The sequence below is a fragment of the Gekko japonicus genome, unplaced genomic scaffold, assembly GCF_001447785.1.
Source record: "Gekko japonicus isolate JY-2015 unplaced genomic scaffold, Gekko_japonicus_V1.1 scaffold221, whole genome shotgun sequence".
Taxonomy (NCBI): Eukaryota; Metazoa; Chordata; class Lepidosauria; order Squamata; family Gekkonidae; genus Gekko; species Gekko japonicus.
In genome coordinates, this window is record NW_015170281.1 from 597,081 (window position 1) to 617,973 (window position 20,893).

Genomic DNA, 20,893 nt, shown 5'->3' on the forward strand with positions numbered 1-20,893 from the left:
ATGCCAGCTCCAGTGGCGCGTAAAATTGATGTGAACTGAAAGAAGTGGGATCAGCGTGATCTTCCCTCTCTTGTCTCAACAGGGGTTTCGGCACGTTACACAAGGCCGAGCTTGTCTCTTTAAGGAGACATTGGCCCCTAATTAGTCCGCATTCCTCCTGGTGTGGGTGATACAGCGGCGGTGAGTGGCACTGGATGGGGGTGGGACCCAGGGAGTTCAATGGATCCCCTCTCCTCCCCCGCTCCCTCCACACACCTCCCTTGTTGTGCCACCACCCAGCGTACAAGAGCCAGCAGCAGTAGCAGCGGCAGCAACCACCCCACGTTACTTTGATTGACAGCTGAACAAATGTTTCCCCTGTTCGAACGCCGGCGCAATCGAACGTCAGCAATCTCAAAGCTCCACCTCAGGCAGAGCAAAGAAGGGCGGGTTGGGGGAGGGGCCCTTCAAATAGCGGTGTCTGATTGGCTGATAGCTGCAGCTACGTCTGCTCCCCACGTGGGGGAATCAGAGCAGAGCCTCCCCCCACCTCAGACCCGTAAGCCCATTTGTCAGCGGCGAAATGATGGGCATTAATACAGAACGGCGATTAATGAGTGCCCGATGCTGATTGGACGTTGACGACAACCTCCATGGGAGGAGCGGCTGGGGGGAAAAGACAGGAGGCTAAAGAGGCCTCGCGCAACCTGACGGGAGTGGTAGTTTATTTGGTTATATTGTACAATACAGGCACCGAGAATACCGCCGATTAAGGACTACGTATCCCAGGATGCTCCGTGGCCTTGTCCTCCGATTGTTGTGAATATGTATCAGAATGTTAATGATTTGCTGCTGCTAAATTTGGTCAAAGGAGTCACCTCGCCAGAACGTGTTGTTAGAGCTGTTTAGAGAGGTGGGTTCGGGTGCTGCTGCGGTTTCGTGTTATATTGTTCCGTGTCGCTATTTGCAAGAGTTTGAAAGGAAAATGAGAGGAGGAAAAAAGGCAAAATAAACAAGTCAATCAATCAAGACCGTGTTTCTTCTTTCTAAAAGATATTTTTAAGGGGAGGGATCAAGAGCCATTTAGAAGGGAAGAAGAAGAAGAAAAAACACAACAAAAGGTTATTGCGTTAAACCTTTGAAGACGCGAATAAGCACTCGGGGGGAAGACGGGAGTAACAACGGCATTCTTCATCCCGGGAGTTCTATAAAGGAACGGATTTCTCTCTCGCTCGTTGTGAAGGGCCAACAACTAAGATCAATAAAAGTTTTCAAACGGAAGAGTCGGCTGCCAGAGAGGCATCTCTACGGGAGAGGAGCGTATTTGGTATGAGCGGAGTTTTCCTTTCCTTTGCTCGCTATCCGAGGGAGCGGGAGGAGGGTCAATTGCGGTGAACGCAGCGCCCTTCTCGGACCGCCGCGAGCGAGAAGTCCTTCCGATCACTGGGACGGTGGAGCAAGGACCTGCCGCGCTTTCGGAGACGAGGCCGAGCGGCCGTGGAACGTCGAGCCAGCTGGCCCTTCGGCTTGGTCGGGCCCTGGGCGTGGGAGCGCCGGAGCGGTGGGAATCGGCTGCGGTCTCTCCCGCGACGATGGTCGTCGGTCAGTGACAGCCCTTGTGGAATGTTGCAGCGGTCCCCTCCTGCCGGGGACAGAGCCGCCGCCGCCGCCGAGCGTGTCTTCCCCTTGTGTGCTCGCTCGGCTCCAGGGGTGGGAGAAGACGGGGAGAGCCGGAGACGCTCCTCGAAGCACGAGCGGCGGGCAGCCCCGTCCTCCCCCCCCTCCTCCTTTGCATTGTTGCCGTTGAAATCAATGAGCCGAGTTTTCCTCCTGGCCCAGAGCACCCACTAAATCGGTTTGGATGATTCGCGATCTGAGCAAGATGTACCCTCAAACCAGACACCCGGTGAGTAGCGGCGAGCTGGGGTAAAGGGCAGCGCGTGCGGGGAGGGTGTGTGTGTTTGTGTGTGTGAGAGAGAGACTTGTATGTGGGCTAGAGCTTGACGGCGCCCCCCCCCCCCCCCCCCCTTTTCCCCCAAAAAAACTTTTTAAAAAAAAAAAAAAAGGGGGGGGGGGGAGCATAAAACGGACAACGCGCTTTGAGAAGGCAAATGAGGGGAAAGGGAGGGGGGAGAAGAGGAGGCGGGAGGGAGAGTTGGATGAAACAATTGAGTTGTAGCCATTTTCTTATTGTTGTCTTTGGCTTTCCAGGCTTTGCGATCGGAGGAGTCCCTTCGTAGGACTTCCCGTCTCGCTAACCTTTGAAAGATTCAAAAGGGAAATTACACCGCCAGGCAGTGGGGTCGAGGGTTCTTGATCTTATCCTTTTTCTCTCCGAGAGTGCTCGCTGCTCAGCCCCCGATTCGTGAGGGGAGCGGGGATTTCTTCTCCCTTCCCTAAGCCTCGGTTACTGCGGTTGGCCGGCTGGGTTGAAGTAGATTTGTTTTCTCCCTCAATTAGCGGCTTAGAGGTGCGGAGAAGACCAGACTTTGTGCTTATGTTGTAAGGCAGGAAAGGGACTCCCAAGACTGAGAGAGAGAGAGAAAACAACACTTGGTGTGTGTGCGCATACGCCTGTGTGAGAGAGTGCGCACGGGAACACACAAAGTGAGTTTTAATAGCTCCTTTCATTAATGATACATGGATGACCTCGCCAGAAATGTTTGCTTGTGTTGTGTGCACCAATGAGCTGGCAGGGATGGGGAGTAATTAAAACATTTCATTCTGCTGACCGCTTCTAGGCACCGCATCAGCCTGCTCAACCCTTCAAATTCACCATTTCTGAATCCTGTGATCGGATTAAGGAGGAGTTTCAGTTTTTACAGGCTCAGTACCACAGGTAATGCTGTTTACTTTCCCTGATCCTCGTGGTTGCTTATCTTTTGTTATCCCCTCCCCCCCAGGCATAGATGTGTTCTTTTCTGGGGGGGGGGGGATCATACCAAGATGAAAAGAAAGCAATAAAGCAAACAACACAGAAACATCCACTCCCAGGATGTAGTCCCTCCTCTTTGCCCCAAGCTGGAGCTGGAACCACTTGACTGAAGGAGGTTTCCAAATATTGTGAGTGTGCTTTTAAACATCTCATTGCATATGTTCAAAACTACTTTAGAGCTACTCCAAAAGGGGAGGGGCAGCACTCTTTCTGAATTAGTCCAGGTGGAGGAAATTGTTCTTTAGCAGCTTAGTCAGGGCAGCTTGGCGATCAAAACACAAATAAAAGAGCTTGCACAGGGAGAATGAATCAGGAATAAAAGAAGCCTTAAGAAACTAGAGGTTCAGGGACTCTCTGGGCAAGGATTTTTCCCTATTCAAGTTTTGGGGTGCGAAGACTGGATTGCCTTGGATTCCTATTCTGTTGGTGCAGTTTAGGGACTGCATCTGTTTTGCCCCCCCCCCCTTCAGATCTTGCATTACAATTTCAGGTGTGGATAAATAGGATTATACTTTGGAGTGTTTGCTCATTGTTCTTAGGGTAGAAGTACTTTCCCTCCCCTTGGAAAACAACCTCTTTCAAGATTGTTGGTTTGGCTTTTAAAAGGGGGTGGGAAAAAAGAGGGCAGAGGGAGCATTATTGCTCATAAGATGTCTCTTGTAGATGCTGTTGTGCTACTTTCTTTGAAAACCTGCAACCTTTCAACCCTTTCTGCCTTTGAGTGGTTGCTCCAAGTTATATTGTTAGTTGAAGTGCGAGTAAGATGACCCATGTAAAACCAACTTAATAGTGGCTTTTTGAAAAAAAGAATTAGACAACAGCAGGTGATTTTGTGCTTGGAAATAGTCAAGCCTCTGAACAACCATTTTCTATTAGCTGTTTCCCCTTTTTAAAAAAACTCTCTCTTGTCCAAATGAGATGCATTTGCCCTGCACTGATATAGCAAATCTTAATGATTTTTAAAAAGGAGATATGGAGATCCTCCAACAACTTGGATTACTTTGTACTGATATGTTGCGGTTTGTGTAATAAAAGGTGGATTCTATGTACTCATGGATGTTTGGCTCTTCCCCCCCCCTTTGAACAGTTTAAAGCTGGAGTGTGAAAAACTGGCCAGTGAAAAGACAGAGATGCAGCGGCATTATGTCATGGTAAGAAAGCAGCATCACCAATTCAAAATGTGTATTTGATGAGTGTGGCTAACAAAAATAAGAAAAAATGTTCAGATTGTTGGTGCTGGCTAGCTAGTTTGTGAAAGAGAGACTACTATTATGGAGGTTGCATTATGAAGCCTTGGATATAAGAGCTTTTCACCTGCTTGCAAATTCTGACTCCCCCCCCCCCTTTCATGGCACAATCCACCAGGAGCTGCTCATACCCAAGCCTTTGTTGAAATGAATAGATGTTAGCGCAGCGCCCTATGTGTATGGCAGGAGGTCCTGGCAGATTGTTCCTCGCTAGTTCACAGCCTGTAGAATTCCTCACCCCCCCACCCCTTTTGATGTATTGATGAAAAATTGTTAGCCTCTCTAAGGCATATCTAGGTTTATGTATTGGCTTGTAGGTTTTCATACCTTTCTTCCTCCTGCACCTCCTCAGCTTGTGGAATGTATCTAAATTTTCAAGAAATAAATTTACATTTTAAGAAGGAGAGAAGGAGTCAACACTTCCAGCGTGGATCTTACTTCTCAAACCTGTTGCTTATATTGTTGATGAGCTGCCAGTTAAAGGCTTCCATGTTTAATTGAGGATATTGGTGACCAGAGTCATAGGAAGGATTTCCCCCCTTATCTCTGATCTGGCTTTGGCAGCAATCGGCATACGATGAAGTCTTTAAATATCTAATTTTCTGATGGATTATGATGACACCCAAAGAGCTTTTTTCTGTCTGCTCCTCTGTGCTGATGTGAGGAAATAATTGCTTTCTTTATGTGATGGAGTGACTCAGTTGTAAGGAGAACAATAACCTTGAGATATGCTGCCTTCTAGCCAAAGCGCAAACTATCCATCAAAGCTTATATTCTGGCCTTCACATATGTAATGTGCCTAACACAGATGATGCTAACTTGCAAAATTGTGCTATGCTGCAATACAGGAAAACTGGAGGTTTTTTTAAAAAGTGGTATATTTGCTTTGAATCTGAATTGCTACGCAGTTTTATTTCTCTCAAAACAATACATTTAACTGAAGTCATTTTGTCTTTAATTTAAAATTTTTGAAAGTTTATTTTCATTGCTGATTTATGACACTCTGCTTTCTTGCACTTCTGACATTTTTAGAATTTTCATTTGGTGCTGTAGATGAAACAAAAATCTGTTACACTTGCACTCATCTGTTCTGTAATAACTGTAATTTTTTTTTAGTACGCATGTGTGTGTTTGTGCAGTGCTATATACTGTATGTTTAATTATATGCGTTTGTGTGAAATAAATCCATTTTCCTTTTTTCTTAGTATTATGAAATGTCCTATGGGTTGAATATAGAGATGCATAAACAGGTAGGCAAAGAACGTTTTCTTTATTTATAATATTAAAATTAATTTTCCTCTTATCTACTCCATTTAGCACTTTCACATTGCAGTAAAATAGGTGAAATTGTTTTTGGGGGAGGGGGGCTTAAATCTGATCTTTATGTTGTGTGGGCTTGTGTAAACTGGTGTAGTTGTTCCTGATTTTTATGTGAGCCTGCCCTCGATTGAGAGAAACAATGGGATCCTGTAACAGATACATTAATTATTTCGGCTTCCAAATAATCCTGTTGCGGATTGATCACAACATTAGGCTTGGGGGTTAAATCTGTTCCTTGTAAACTGCTACTTTACAGAGCAAGGCAAATATAAAGAAATGGTCCGGAGGTTAGAATATGAATTTGGGACTGTTGTCTTCCTTTAGTCGTATGTTCTGAAACCAGGAGACCATACTTGGGTATGTAGATTGACAAAAGAAAATTGGTGCAAAATGATGTAGTGGACCCCTGAGGATATTTAGTTGGGTCTCATCAAGAAATCGTGTACCTTTAGTTCCAAACATTCTCCACAGAAAATGAGCTCCTACTGAGGTTTAGCCCTGTGCTGTAGACTCCAGCAATTAGGCCAAGATTAGCGGGTTAAAGCGTGACGTGGTGAATTGGATTCTTTTTTCTTGTTGATTTGCTGTAAACTTTTCCAAGTAGGGAACCAGAATTTTTACTTGCTTTCTGGTTAGATATTGTGCTTTTTCATTGAATAATATTTGTTTCAGAAAGCACATTAGATAAAGTTTCTCAGTATGTTGAGGAAAAGCAGGATGCTTGTTGGTGACCAGAGTTGAGGTTTACACTTGAGAATGTTTGACTTCTGGGTCTTGATTTTGATTTCATAGTCGTCTTGCTTGTTCGTCTGTCTGTACTTCAAGACACTAGTCACAATTGGAAACATACTGTAGTGGGTGTGATACCAGTGCGTTTCCTAAAGTTTCTGCCCTAAAATTCATATCCTAATGGGATATGAATGGCTGTATCCTTGACATTTTAATAGTGATAAGTATTCACAGGGCATAATTTGACAAGTGAGTGCTAAAACGAATTGAAAACAAATGTGTATGTGTGGGGGGAGGGTTTGGAATTATATCCTTTCCTAGCAAGACTTTTAAAGTCAGAAAGAAACTGCTGAATTAGTAATAGCTGAGTGGTTTAATTATTAGAGTTTATTATATAGTGTTATCATAGCATATATATATAAATGATATTTTTAACCAGAAATTGTAATGAATTCATTTACTACATAGCTATAAATACCTACAGGAGACTATCACATAATTGTTTCATGACTCTTCTGTAAATACAAATAAATATGCATACCTGGCAGGGTTCTTTTTAGAGGGAGAAGAAGCCTAGGTGTGAAGACAATTAAAAATAAATATATAAAAATAAAAAAATAAATACCCCCCCCCCTAATTTTTATTTCAAATCTTTCACTTTGGGAACAACAAGAAATAGAGGACCTTTCTGAGGAACTGTTATCTTTAAGTTATAAATGTGCAGGTTTTGAAACATTGAGTTTAGTTAGAATGCAGCTTTCCCCATTACTATCATTTTTTTGGAGGGGGCTTGCAATGTAAACACTGCACAGGTATAAAATTTTTCTTCGTATTTTATTGCTTGCAGTGACTCTAATGAAATACAACAGAGAAACATGTTTGTAGCACATCATTCCCAAAATCTCATCTTCTCATCTTTCTCCTATGTGTAATATGTGGGCTTGGTAATGAGCATCATAGCCTTTCTCTCTTCCAGCTCAGAGACTGCAACATCCTGTTCAGAATGTTCCCCATCTGACATTATGGAAATACTGAAGTGTGCACATATACTTCTAAGGGGCGGGGGGGAAGCCTTCAGACCCTCCACCTTTAATCCTTCAGTCTTTCTCTTTGTCCCCCACCCCGCAGTTCTACCTAGTGAGTCTGAGCGATCCACCTTTTTGGATTATTTGTGGGTTTTGTTCTTATATTGAATCACCTAAAAATCCTGAGGGCAGTTTATCACATTATAGAATACAGACAGCTCTGCGAACCACCTACTTATTATATTTATTTTCTCCCTGCCCCCTCTGCCCCCCCTCCTGAGCACAAGAGACCTATCTGTCTTTATTTGTTTTCCTAGGCAGACAGCCTTGGTTTCTCTTAGCTTCTTTTCCAGATGTAGTTGCTGGATGCCCTTGTAATGGAAAGCAGGCAATAATGCAGCAAAGTTGCCCTGCGGCATAATTGGGCCTAGTTCGCAAGATCAGGTTAGGCTTATTCGCTTATTAGATTGTATCTCAGAGGGTTCAAATGTAGGGCTCCCTAGAGTCCTTGGAAGTACCCTAGTAATTGGTGGCCCTGATATTTGAAACCTCTGTGTATTTTTCTGTTAAAGTGTCTGTTCTTCTTGGCTGCTCCCAGTCACCGAATATTTATTTTTAGAATTTTTTTTCATTGGAACAGAAGATGATGGCTGTGATGGAGTCATGACTCTGTGATTTAGCAAATTGATAAAAGGATAAATGCACAGAGTGGTTTGTGTGTGCATGCGTGCCTTGAGGGTGGGGTCAAGTCCATGGAGGGTGAAGAGGATGTGGTGTGGTTTTTCTGTTTCCCCTCCCCCGTTCACAAGGCTGATCATTAGTCATCCTGTGTTGATTTTGATAGAAGACTATTAAAGTGAAACCTATGGGGAATTTGTCATTCTGAAAGGAAAGCTAATGTAATTAGTACCAATTAAAGTACATTTAGTAAATTGGATTTAATCTTAATTAAGCCTGCATAATGTTGCCAATTTTTAACAATTATGTTTGAGAACATAATTAATTTAGATTTTGGTAACTGAGTAAATAGCATTAGACTGATAGAATTAGTTCTCTGAATTATTTTGGTGTATTCTTTCTAAACAATCTTGGTGTGAGGCATTAATACCTAAACTTTGACGCTTTTGGCAATTTCTGTGAAGACCAATTGAGTATGATGGATCTGTTGGGGAAGATGTCAAATGAAAAGCTGATTGATTTTAATTTGGGATACAGAAGAAAACATTCTTCCATGCTGTCTTGTATGTGAAGTTATTAATTAGGCTGTAATTCTGATTTGTATTTGCTAGGGTGTAAATTTTTTGAACTTGGCGGGCCATGCTTGCATGTTCTTGATTGGGGTATAACAGTGTCCTGAATATGTCCTGAAAGATGAATAGTATTCATATCTATAGTCAAGATCATGTGAGTGTGATCAATTCTGTTTTCTGTTAGTATTCTAAGTTTTGTTTTTTGAATTGCTTTATTATATAGCATAATAGTCAAATAGAAATTTCAGCACTATTCATTCGATAATTGTGCTCTCCTTGCCCAAGAAGAATCGGCACTTGGTTGCAGAGAACAGAGTCTTGTGAATAAGACCAGTAGGAAGTTAGATAGGAGGGAAATATCTTTTTTTAATGGCTTGAGAGCACAGTAGGGCTTTGTTTTCCTGTTAAAGCCTTGTAATTGGAAGAATTTCAAAGAAACTGCTTTCCTTTTCCAGTGTATATTTTGGGAAGTTCAGACATTGAGGCTAGTCGTTGAAAATGAATGACATGATTTTTTAAAAAATCAGCACATCATTCTCCCCCCCCCCCGTCATTTCCCTTCAATCCATGTAAATTTTATTACAAGTCTTAGGCAACAACCATTTGAGTGCTGCTAAAATATTAATTGAGTAGAAATGAAAGGGCTCTGGCCAGCTGATAGCATATCATAATCGTAGCTGCAGCAGTTGATGGTAAATGATGATAAATGGCATTAGGAACCTTTTAGCAAACTGTAATAACTACAAGGAGGGAAGCAGTATGGATTTGCATTATATCTGATACCCTCTGGTACCAAGTGGATTGCCAATACTGCTTGTTTAGCATTTTCTAAGGGCAATAGGATATTGATTTCTGACTTACAAGGAACAGCTCTATTTTCACCATTCAAAAGTATTGCAGGTTGTTAAGAAGAAATTGACTTGAAGAGGCCTGACTGCTGCCCATCATGGAGCAAATAAAGCAAAACTGCCGAAGCATGGTGGTGCAGTGAGATGGGGCCCTCAGCAATTTGTTGCTATTAATTTACCATGCTCGACAGCAAATCAATCGGCATCTACTTCATCTGCTGGAGAAAATGCTGTCCAGGGCAGATAAAAGGCCCCGCGTAGTACAGGGAATAGACTGGATTGGCCAAACGGAGGCTGCAGTTAATGTGTAAATAAGTGAAATCAAGGCCGCTGTTGCAGAGGAAGCTGTTTTTAATTAGGTTGGGGCTTTATAGTGAGCTATTTAAGAAAGTAGCATAGAGCTTGGAGGGGAGGAGGAGATTTCACACTGGCTGTGTTAATATATGGCTTGTATGACATCCTAGCCTTGAGTCTGCTTACTGCTTTGGCTTCAATAAATTATTTTGCTTGAATGACTAAAGCAGGGAATCAATTTGTTTAATTCAGAGCCAGGTTTTTGTCTATTTTTCATCTGCCTGGCCACAGAAAGCTTGTATTGCAGAGAACTGCTGGCAGTATAGCAAGAGTGCTATTGTGTGTTTTGATAACGGGGATTTGATTTTGTGTGTGCATGTATGTACATATTCTTCAGCTAGGCAACATAGGTCAGCCTCTTCGCTTTGTATGTAATGCAGACAAATTGCTGCCACTGGGAATCACTGCCACTCTGGACTGTAAGTCCACAAGCACGGCTGAAGTTGGGAACCGTTTAAAGTGCAGGTCCCATGGGTGTGGGAACTTGATGTGTGTGTTCAGGCTTCCATGTTTCTAAGAAACCTCTTTGTCAGAAAGAATGGCTATTTTTATGCTCTTATGTATCTCAGTAATCTATGGAAATTCTGAAACATTTGTGTAATGCTTAAATGGTGTTCTTGTTGTTTTTTATTCGCTGGTTATCCAAATGTTTTGGCTTGCAAATGAAGTTGCATGTGCAAGTAGAATTACAAAAAGAGTATGTGTGTCGTAGTAATCTGTGACTGGCAATATACTGCTTTTCATTTGAAGGCAAGCTGGAGATCCTACTGGAATTACACTGCTTGAATTTTCTCTCCATTCTAAACAGTAGGAAAGATTTAATCAAGATACAAGCAGTGAGTAGTCAGAACAAAAACTGGGAAGCTTTAAAATAAAATAGGTTAGAAGGGAAAATATAAAGACTGCAGCATCTCATGGTGTTAAGAGAAGGGGAGGGACCTTGCTTGTAGGTTTTCCATCAAATGTCAGCATATAAAAAGTGGGTTGAAAAATCAGTGTGATAATCCAAGGTTATCCCAGGTTAAGATTACTCACTCTACATGTGGCTGGTCCAGCCAAAGAGTTAATTTTGGGGTGATGTACACTGTGGGTGCTCATAGACCTTCTCTGGGAGCAACATATGAGGAAACTCTAGTACCAGGGACAGAGGGTTGACTGTCGGGAGCTGCCACATATGGAACACTCCACATTGGAGGGGACAATGTGACAGAATGACCACTTACTTTGTTTGATGAGAAGGTAGGGTAATAGTAACATTATTATTGAAACAAAGTTATATTCAACATGATGTACCTTTTTAATAGTAATCAGTAAATGGTAAATAAACAAGCCAGTGAAACACCTTTTTTAAAAATGAGAGAAACATTACTAGTAAATACTGTCATATCTAGAAATGTAAAATTTCCGGAAATTTTGAAGCTCGGAAAAAACGGAAATTTTTGGAAAAATTGAAAAAAATGCTACATTAGCATTTCTTTGTCTTTTCTAGATTGAAAGTCATTCTGTTACTTTAGGAACATAAAATATGACTATGGACATTTTTACTTGGCATGAAATTATCACAACTAGCATATTAAAAATATAGTGTATCCAAACAATTATTACAAACAGAATACCCACCCACATGCAAAAACAAAACTGAAACTTTTTTTATTTTCTTCCGAGAATCGCGCCTCCTAAAGGAAGAAATGCATCTTGTTCTTACATTGGAGAGTTCAGTTTGTAACCTAGGACTTGCTTGTCCTCAGTGCACAGAAATTAGATCAATCTGATACCATATATATATTTTAGAAATGATTTGGAAAATATTTGAACACCTTGTCTTAAAATATTTTATTTATCACGTTAAAATAAAACGTTCCATAATCAATTTTTTTCTTTTCTTTTCTTTTTTCAATTTTTTCAATTTTTCGGGAAAAAACAAAAAGGCTTCAGGGGAAAAAAAATGGAAAAACCCGTTTTTTTTCCTGAATTTTCCCGGTTTTTTTCCCGGGCCTTCACATCTCTAGTCATATCAGTTCAGGTGTTCTCCTGAAAGAATGCCCACTGATACAAACATTTTCTTCTCCCATTGATAAACTGGAATACTGATGGGCTGCATTCAGACATCATGGTAAACCATGTTTAGCTCCATTTAGCTGTGATGTCTAAATATAGATAGTCCAACAAACCAGGTTTTGTCTGCCTGGCATCGTACTGGAATTTCAAAATAGGATTTGTAGCTGGCTTGTTAACTACAAGTTGTATTGTGGTTTACTGGGATGTCATTCTTGATAAGCAATTTGTTTAGCAGCGTGACCCTTGGCCATAGAAAAAAGCAGCACTAAGAAGATCTCCCTACTGAGAAGCAGAGAGGAGATAAGAAAAAAAATAACACAAAGTATATGCATAAACCTGGATTTGTTACTGGTGTCTAGTAAGCCAAAGTTTGTTACAGTGACCATGGTTTGAACAAACCAAAGTTTGTCAGCATATCTGAATGCAGCCAGGGTGTTTGTAAGTTCTTAGCACCTTCTAAAATATAGTATCTCCAAGGCATTGGATTATACCCACAACGGTGCAATTCAGTGAACCTGCAGCACATGTGGTTTCCATTAATTGATCATGAATGCCATGGATTTGCTCTTCCAAGGCCAACTCATGTAGATTGTTTGTGGTTTCATTGTGTTTTTCAGTACAACCAATTGTGGGGATGGGTGGTAAGGTTGGAATGCCTAAAATTGTGTCAGAATAGATTGTTAAAACATAAACTTTTCCTCCTTTTAAAATAGGTACTGTTTTCAAGCGTGTATCATTTTCTTTAGCATTAAGCCCATTTACTTGTGCTGCCTAGAAGGAGAATAATTAGATTTTCGAATAATTGGGAATAATGTATATATAGGGTTGCGTTTTCCTGCAGTGTGATGAATATGAATGCCTAATTTGCATTGCAAGGGATGAGCTCTGCTGCCATGCATATATGTTGTTTGTATATGTTGTATGTTCTTTCTAGTACTGATTTTAGTTTTCTTAGTTTTCTTATATACCTTCAAAAACAATGAAATTGGAATTGCTTTGGTTATGGCATACATGAGTACTACCAGATACAGATGGGTTGCTCTGAAGGAGCAGAACATAGTTTGAGTCCAGTGGCATCTTTAAAATTAACAGTCAGTTCCAAAAGGTTTGTTGTAGATCCCTCAGGTGAGAATCTCTGTCTGTAGGATAGGAACAGATATGGCCGTAGCATAGAGGGTAGAGCCTGGCTGTATACAGTGGATTGTTTGGTATATTTAGGATGGTAGCTGGAGGCATGTAGGTATGTTTGTCAGTGAGTAGGTTTCCGGTATAGGTTGGTGTGTATGCATCTTGTGTATTTTTGCAGTAGTGTCCAGGAAATGTATTTGTTGCATAGTTTGCATAGATTGGGTTGTTGTCAGGTTGATGGTGGGGTGAAAGTCATTGAATTCAATCCAGCTACAGCTCCAATCCTACAAATTCTCATCTTCGGAATGTACAACAAACCTTTTCGGAACTAAAGTATCCGCTTGATGAAGTCAAGAAACAGATTGACAAAGCCAGAATGGTACCTAGAGAGAACCTATTGCAAAACAGGCCCAAAAGAGACAATTACAGAACACCACTATTGATCACATACAGCTCTCAACTTAAAACAGTTCAACACATCATCAGAGACTTACAAACTCTACTGGTTGACAGTTCTCTTTCACAAGTTCTAGTGAGGGGGAGACCTTTTCCTGCATACAGACAGCCCCCCTATCTCAAACTCCTCCTCACCCACAATAATACAACATCTGATTTGAACTTGGACACTGGTTCCACAGCTTGCAATAAACCCAGATGCCAACTTTGCTGCCGCAAACACCCAGACAACACAATCACTGGACCTAACAACATCAACAACATCAACTACACCATCTCAAGCTTATTCAGTTGCTCATCTTCTAACACTGTATATGCTATTAAATGCCAACAGTGCCCTTCAGTTCTCTACATAGGGAAATTGCTGAGTTGCAAGTTATCACAACACTCAGAGCAATGGAATCTCCAGGACTTAACAGGGATATTGGTTTCTTATCTCACTACATATGCTAACCTCATTCAGTTTTTACATCTATATTCTCACCAATTCCCCAGAAGGGATGTACATCCTCTTTATTTTATTTCTTATTTGGAATAATAGATTACAATCTTAAACATATTTATGTTCATTATCATATTATCAGTATTTCCATATGCATGTACACCGACAGACAAATGAGGGTATGTTCCCATGTTTTACATGTCTCTGTGCTGTGGCACTGGCATTAATTGTAACTGCTGCTTAAAATGCAGAGCTGTTCTTAGAGACACTCAGCACATGAATGTGTATCAAAACACATGAAACTGCTTTATAACCAGTCAGACAACTGGTCTGCGTAGCTCAGTATTTTCTGTTCTGACTGGCAGGGCTCACCAAGACCTGCTATCTTGAGGTCCTTTAACTGAGTATGCCATGGTTGAAATGGAAACCTTCTTCCTGTAAAGCATGTGCTGCATCTCTGAATCATGCTCCTCTTCATATTCATCATTTTTTTGTGAATGCAGTTGTGTTACACTGGGATGGCTCACAGCAAATGTGTAAATTGTAAATAACAGCCATGCATCCCTTAAACACCAGTGTAACATTAATCTACCCACAGCAAACATGATTTTGTGCACATGCTGTTTGTGACACAAGTGAGTTTTCTGTAACTTAAGCTGTTAGCTTTACTGATTACTGAATTTTCATAAATGGAAACAATTTTGGCTGGTCAGTTTGGTTTGGATTTGTTCTAAAGCCTTTAAATCTTCCTTCTTCAGACAGATGACTACCGTGCTTTGATCTATGGGTTGTGTGTTAAAAGGCTAGAGAAGCTCTGCCACTTTAGAATGTAATAATTCTGAATGCACCATTTGCTTCGGAAATCGCTTGGCTGTACACTGAGTGGAAATGGTTTTTATTGGCTCTCAGCAAGGTGTGCTAGCTGTGACGTATAGCTACAAAGCAGAACTGAACTCAGCAGGTCTGATGCTAATTAGCAGACCTGCATCAGTTTGTACAGGTAAGCCTCTAACAAACAAAATCATTAATATTCTTCTTAATTGGAGAGTGTAAACATTGAACCAATTGTCAGGATGAGGAAAACCTAAATATTTGTGTACATTTTAAACATGGAAGAAGACAGTGGCCTTTCTATATATTTCAACCTAAAGCTATCTTCATAATTGTACTTAAACTGTTCCCAGAGCTTTATCTTCTCTCATTTGCTAACAAGGTGCACTACAGTGTTTCACTTTGTTACCTGGTGAGTTAATAAGCCTTTGGTATCTCTCTAAGGGAGGATGACTGATCGGTGTCTTTTATCTGTTTTCCATTCATTTGTCAAGGTTTTAACTAATGTGGAAAAATACACAAAATTAAATAAAAAGGTAGATAGTACCAAACACTTAGTTTTATTTTCAAAACGTATGCGTATATCAGCGACAGAAGTTTCATAGTTTTCCCTTTGGGAGCTTAAGGTGATGTCTTGGCCTTGGTTTAGCATATGTGCCCCATAACTGTGAACTCTTTCTTGGCCAGGTGTTGTCTCAGATCCAGCAATGTTTCCACAGATAGTCATGCTTCATGGACAGAAATCCTGCTTTCTTTTCGTGCCATCCCACCGTAACCGGAAATTTATCCTGAAATGGTTTTCCTCTCAGGATCATTTTAGAAATGCTCCATTGTCTTGAACTTGGACGTAAGAACATAAGAGAAGCCACTGTTGGGTCAGGCCAATGGCCTATCCAGTCCAACACTCTGTCACACAGTGGCCAAAAATACGAGGTGCCATCAGGAGGTCCATCAGAGGGGCCAGGACATTAGAAGCCCTCCCACTGTTGACCCCCCCAAGCACCAAGAAGACAGAGCATCACTTGCCCCAGAGCCTCTATGTATACCTTGTGGCTAATAGCCACTGATGGACCTCTGCTCCATATGCTTATCTAATTCCCTTTTGAAGCCGTCCATGCTTGTAGCCGCCACCACCTCCTGTGGCAGTGAATTCCAAGTGTTAATCACTCTTTGGGTGAACAAGTACTTCCTTTTATCTGTTCTAACCCTACTGCTTAGCAATTTCATTGAGTGCCCACGAGTTCATGGGTGGTCAGATTGTGCAACAATATGCATATTTGCTCCCTGAACTGCTGCCTGGAGAATACAGAGGGTCTATGAGTACAATATAGAAGTTGGCTTCATTTTAGCTCCATTCCACAGCTCTTCCAAAGGACCCCTTCTAATTAAGGCATACAGTATTTTCTTGTATCCTTTTTTGGAATTAGTGATTTGTGGAATCATAAAGAAGTTTAGCAAGATGATTCATATCTTTTATACAAATAAATTTGTAATCTCTTTTTCCAAACGTTTTGTGGGAAGTAGCAGCCATATGTGTACAAAGGACTATATTGGCATTAAATGGGGTGGGATTGTGAATGGAAATTGGACTGTGATTGCAATGCCCTCATGTGATTTTCTGAGGCACAATTTGTGGTGGTGATTCTCCCAGATTCAATACTAAAGGTGGTATAATGTCATTAATATTTGATTGCATAAACAGTGTTATTCCTTCACCACAGTACTGAGTTACTGTATTTTGCTTGTTTATATTTTTGTCATTTACATAAGTTAACACGTGATATATCTTAGTGGTGTTAACTATTATGAGGATAGCAGTATATATGAATTCTTGGTAATGACATGGGAAACTGAAAGGGGGGAGGATACAGAGAATTTTCTTTATATGAATGAATGAATGAAATGGGCATACATGTAGGATTCTATCATAATATTTGTGGGGGGACATGTAGGATTCTATCATAATCTTTAATGGGAAGACTATATAGCTATCTTGGGTTCAAGAAAAAGAAAATATGTGTTAAGCACCCTCAAGTCACTTCTGATTTATGGTGACCCTATGAATTAATGACCTCCCAAACATCCTATCGTTAACAGCTTTGGGCAGGTCTTGCAAACTGAGGGCTGTGGCTTCCTTTATAGAGTCAATCAAACTTATGTTGGGTCTTCCTCTTTTCCTGCTGCCTTCACCTTTCCTAGTATTATTGTTTTTTCCAATGACTCTTGTCTTCTCATAATGTGACTGAACTACGATAGCCTCAGTTTAGTCATTTTAGCTTTTGTGTTCAGGCTTGATTTGACCTAGAACCCACTTATTCATCGTTTTGGCAGTCCAAGGTATCTGTGAAACTCTCCTCCACAGTAGGGTTGCCAGGTCCTTACTGGCTGCCAGCGGGGGGCTTCAGCGTTCTTGCCGGAATCATCTGCTGCGTGCACCACAATGATGTCACTCAGAAGTGATGTCATCGTGTTGCCGACATTCGGGGTGCCCCTCAAAACCATAGAGCTTGTCCAGAAAACTAGAGTGGCACCCCCAACACCAGCAACACAATGATGTCATTTCCGGGTGACGTCATAGTGACAGGGAGATCATGTGGCGATGTTGGCCAGCAGCAGATTGAAGACCCTCCACAACCACATTTCAAATGAATCAGCTATTTTCCTGTCACTTTTCTTCATTGTCCAATGTTCACGCCCATACCTAGTAATGAAGAATACTGTACCATGAATTAACTTGACCTTAATCACCAGCAACACATCCTTACCTTTAATCTTTCCTAGCTCCTTCATGGCTGCCCTTCCCAGTCTCAGTCTTCTTCTTGGTTGCAGTCTTCCTTTTGGTTGATGGTAGAGCCAAGGAACAGAAAACCCTTTAACTATTTCAGTTTCTTCATCATCATCCTAAAAGTTGCATAATTCTTCAGTAGTCATTACTTCTGCCATCTTGATGTTCAGCTGTAATCCTGCTTTAGCACTTTGGGGTTTAACCTTCCATCAGTAGTCCCTTCAAGTCTTCACCAATGTTCCCTCTAAACTGTGGAGTCTTGTGAGAAAAAATTCTACTTTGTGAGCTACTGGCATTAAAGCTGTGAGCGTGCAATTTGGCTACTACATAAATTAGTTTGCCCTGGAGCCATCCTTCCTGATGTGTGAGCCAGAGACTAAAGAACTGTGAGCTAGCTCACACTAACTCAGCTTAGAGGGAACATTGGTCTTCACTATTTTCTGTCAGTAATGTAGTGTCATCTGCATATCTCAAATTGTTAATGTCCCTTCCACCAATTTTTACTCACTTTATCTAAATGTAATCCGGTTTATGATATGTTCTTTATATAGATTGAAGAGATAGGGAGGTAAAAAGAATACATTCTTGTCTGACACCTTTGCCAATTGGAAACCAGGAAGGGGGGAATACAAATAAACCTTTCTTTGTTACTGTATCTAACTAAAATATGTCACATGCGGTAAACATACAGTTAACTGTTGGTGTACACTAAATGCTGGATTTGGATCACTCAGAGTAGTGTTTGTGAACATTAAATACTGGATTTGGACCACTGGGAATACCTACAAACCTAGGCGTTTTGTAGTCAGACATTTGTGTGGGGTGTGATTTACTGTTAAAAGATAAACATCACACATTTTATGTGTCAAAGACTTCTTTCTAGCCATCTCTCCTTATATATAATTCTGTTTTCGAGTGGCAATGTTCAATGCGCTCCCAAATCAGTTGGGTCCCTGAGCTGTCACCCCAAAGGTGACCCAGTCCATTGGTTGTGTTCCCAGAGTCCCACCCACCAAGGCAGCACCTGCCAAAATTACCATCAGAGCAGAACTTCGCCTCAGGAGAGGGAACGCAGACTCCGACCCTGTCAATAGGAGCTCAGAGCACAACAACACAGCTGGGGCCTACCTGACTGAAGATCGGTGGCCTGAGTTGGGCACAGGTGGTGGCAGTCCGAGTCAAGTAGCGGTGACCTGCTTTAGAATGTGGCAGCTCCACTTACACGGTGGCAGTAGCCTGATTCAGGTGACGACAATTCGATTTCGATGGCCTGAAGCAGTCTCAGCGGTTGCGGGAACTTGCGACGGGGTCGGCAGCTGTGCTGGCATCCGAAGGTGGCAGCAGGGCCCAAGTCCGGGCCACAGCGGTGGCGAGGCAGGACTGCATTGGATGCTGGATTCTGGCACCAGCACTGGCGGCTTGCTCCTTGGGGCTTGCGTCCTCTGACTGTGGGGCAGTCTCGCTGGCCTATTATTGGGCATTGCAGCCTGAGCTTCTGGGGCCATGTTGGGTAGGCCTTGGGCAATGGTGACCACAGTTGGTGAGGCTGCTGGCCCACCCCCCAACCCCTGGATCCTTCTTTCTGTCATCCCCCGTAGCCAAGCTGTAAGGCCTGGGGGGGGGGGTTAGACCTGCACACTCAGGGGGATACACATGTGCTACCTTGCTGCTTGCCTGGGGAAGAGATAGACTTGACAACTCTAGGGGGGGTATTCCAGGAGATTTCAGGGAGGGAACTTTGAGAGGGATGGACAAGCGCGAAGAGATCATTGTGGTCATACCGGGGTCTGGGGATGGTGGGAGAAAATGACTTCCGGGGGGGGGGGGGACAGTGTGCAGCCTGACATGTCACATCTTGCTAGAGTTCGTTGTATTGATTTTACAACGGGATTTGCTACTAGTTTAAAATATTGTAGAACATCTTTTCCTGCAACTTGATTATTCATTTGTATTGATAGTCCAAGTATGTTAAGAGACTGGACTGCTTTGGACATTGGGCTTAAATTGTCTGTGGTGAAAAAACAAAACAAAACTGTGTCCTTAGGCATTTTCCTATATCAAAAAAGATTTTAGGAAATGGGCAGAAAGTAGCAAATAAAGTTCATCTTGGTAAGGTGCAAATAGTCTGATGTAAATACTAACATGCACAATTTAGGTCTGTTGTCAGCACTGTATTTGACTTCAAGCATTCTTTTGCCTAATTCCCTTCACGTATCTTAAAAGCACAGGAAACGGTGCATAGGAGCTTAGCCTATCTAAATGAACTGTCTTCTCAGGTTCTGAAGTAACCAGTAATGTCTGATAGTTTTTTTTAAATAATAATGGATTCCAAGGTTCTTACGTACCATTTTTTTTTTTGCATTGAGACCATAAATTTGGAGAAATGAAGCTGCCCTTCTACCATGTCAGACTAGTTTGGCGTTGTCTAGATGTACTTGGTTCTCAGTCAGAGAAAGCTGTTCCCAAACATTGGCTGCAGAGCTGTTGGGGATTAAATCTTGCACTTCTGTATGCAAAGGATGTGATCTACTGCTAAACCACAGCCCCTCTCCTAAATAATTTCTTTTACCTCAGAAGCCAAATGCTGTTAGAGTAGTGGTGGTTCTGCTTTAGAGTGGTCATGTCAATGTGACAAATGCATGAAAATACCTTATACTTCATGTACATACTTCAAGTCCTCATGTTTCTGTGGATCTGTACACTACACATTGAAATCAATGGGCACAATAAGTTCTAGAAGAGAAGTTTTCATTTCAGGGGGATTTCTTCCCCTTTGAGGCCACTTCTGCTGAAGTTGGTTTTCTTCCTCTCACCTTACATCAAAGGACTAGGCAAGTTGGCCCAGACTAGTCAGATTTCTTTACCCTGGGCCTATTGTGCTGAGATCATTATTGTCAATGTCAGTGCCATAAAAAAGAATTCCGTAATCTGAATACAAAACTGTTTAAGATTCTTGGCTTCATAATCCAGTTTCCCCAAATTTGTTTTTGCCTATGAGACACATTCGTAGCTATGTTCTCTCCAAAAGATAGCAAAAGGCAGTCACTAAATAATGCACATAGGGTTTCTCCATTCAGTCCAGTTTATTTATTTATTGGATTTATACCTCGCCCTCCCTGCCGAAGCATCTAATCACATGTTCAGAGATTGAGGAAGTGTCAAAATTTGGCAGTTGCATTTATTCATTTGCTGCATTTTCCTCTCCACCCACTTCCCACATTTGCCTTGTTGGGGTAGTATGATTGGTCAAGGAGCATTTTCTGTAGCTGTTCACGCTGTGTATGTTCTGGTTTCTTAAAATTGTAATGCACTGATGTTGAAGTCCTTTGCTACAATGCTTGAACATCCACCCCCCCCATAGGTAAGCCTGCAACATGTGACCTATTATATACCATGAGCAGAGTGTAAACGTTTGAAATAGATGAGAAATTTTGAACCACCCCCATGCCTGACTCCCTAAATCTCAATTGTCTTTATCTTGGTTTTCAATCCCCCCTCCTTTCTTT

The 20,893-nt window shown here is 41.7% G+C and overlaps 1 protein-coding gene across 5 annotated transcripts in view; it reads left to right on the forward strand.

Annotated features, from left to right (window-relative positions):
• Nucleotides 1-866: 866 nt before the first annotated feature.
• TLE4 (transducin like enhancer of split 4) overlaps nucleotides 867-20,893 on the forward strand; it is a 193,655-nt gene continuing 173,628 nt past the window's right edge. For all 5 annotated transcript variants that reach the window (XM_015417784.1, XM_015417785.1, XM_015417786.1 and 2 more), the window contains exons 1-4: nucleotides 867-1,885; nucleotides 2,721-2,818; nucleotides 4,002-4,065; nucleotides 5,367-5,411. In XM_015417784.1, the coding sequence (XP_015273270.1) occupies nucleotides 1,841-1,885; nucleotides 2,721-2,818; nucleotides 4,002-4,065; nucleotides 5,367-5,411 (252 nt within the window). In that variant the 5' untranslated portion in view covers nucleotides 867-1,840. The remainder of the gene's footprint in view (nucleotides 1,886-2,720; nucleotides 2,819-4,001; nucleotides 4,066-5,366; nucleotides 5,412-20,893) is intronic.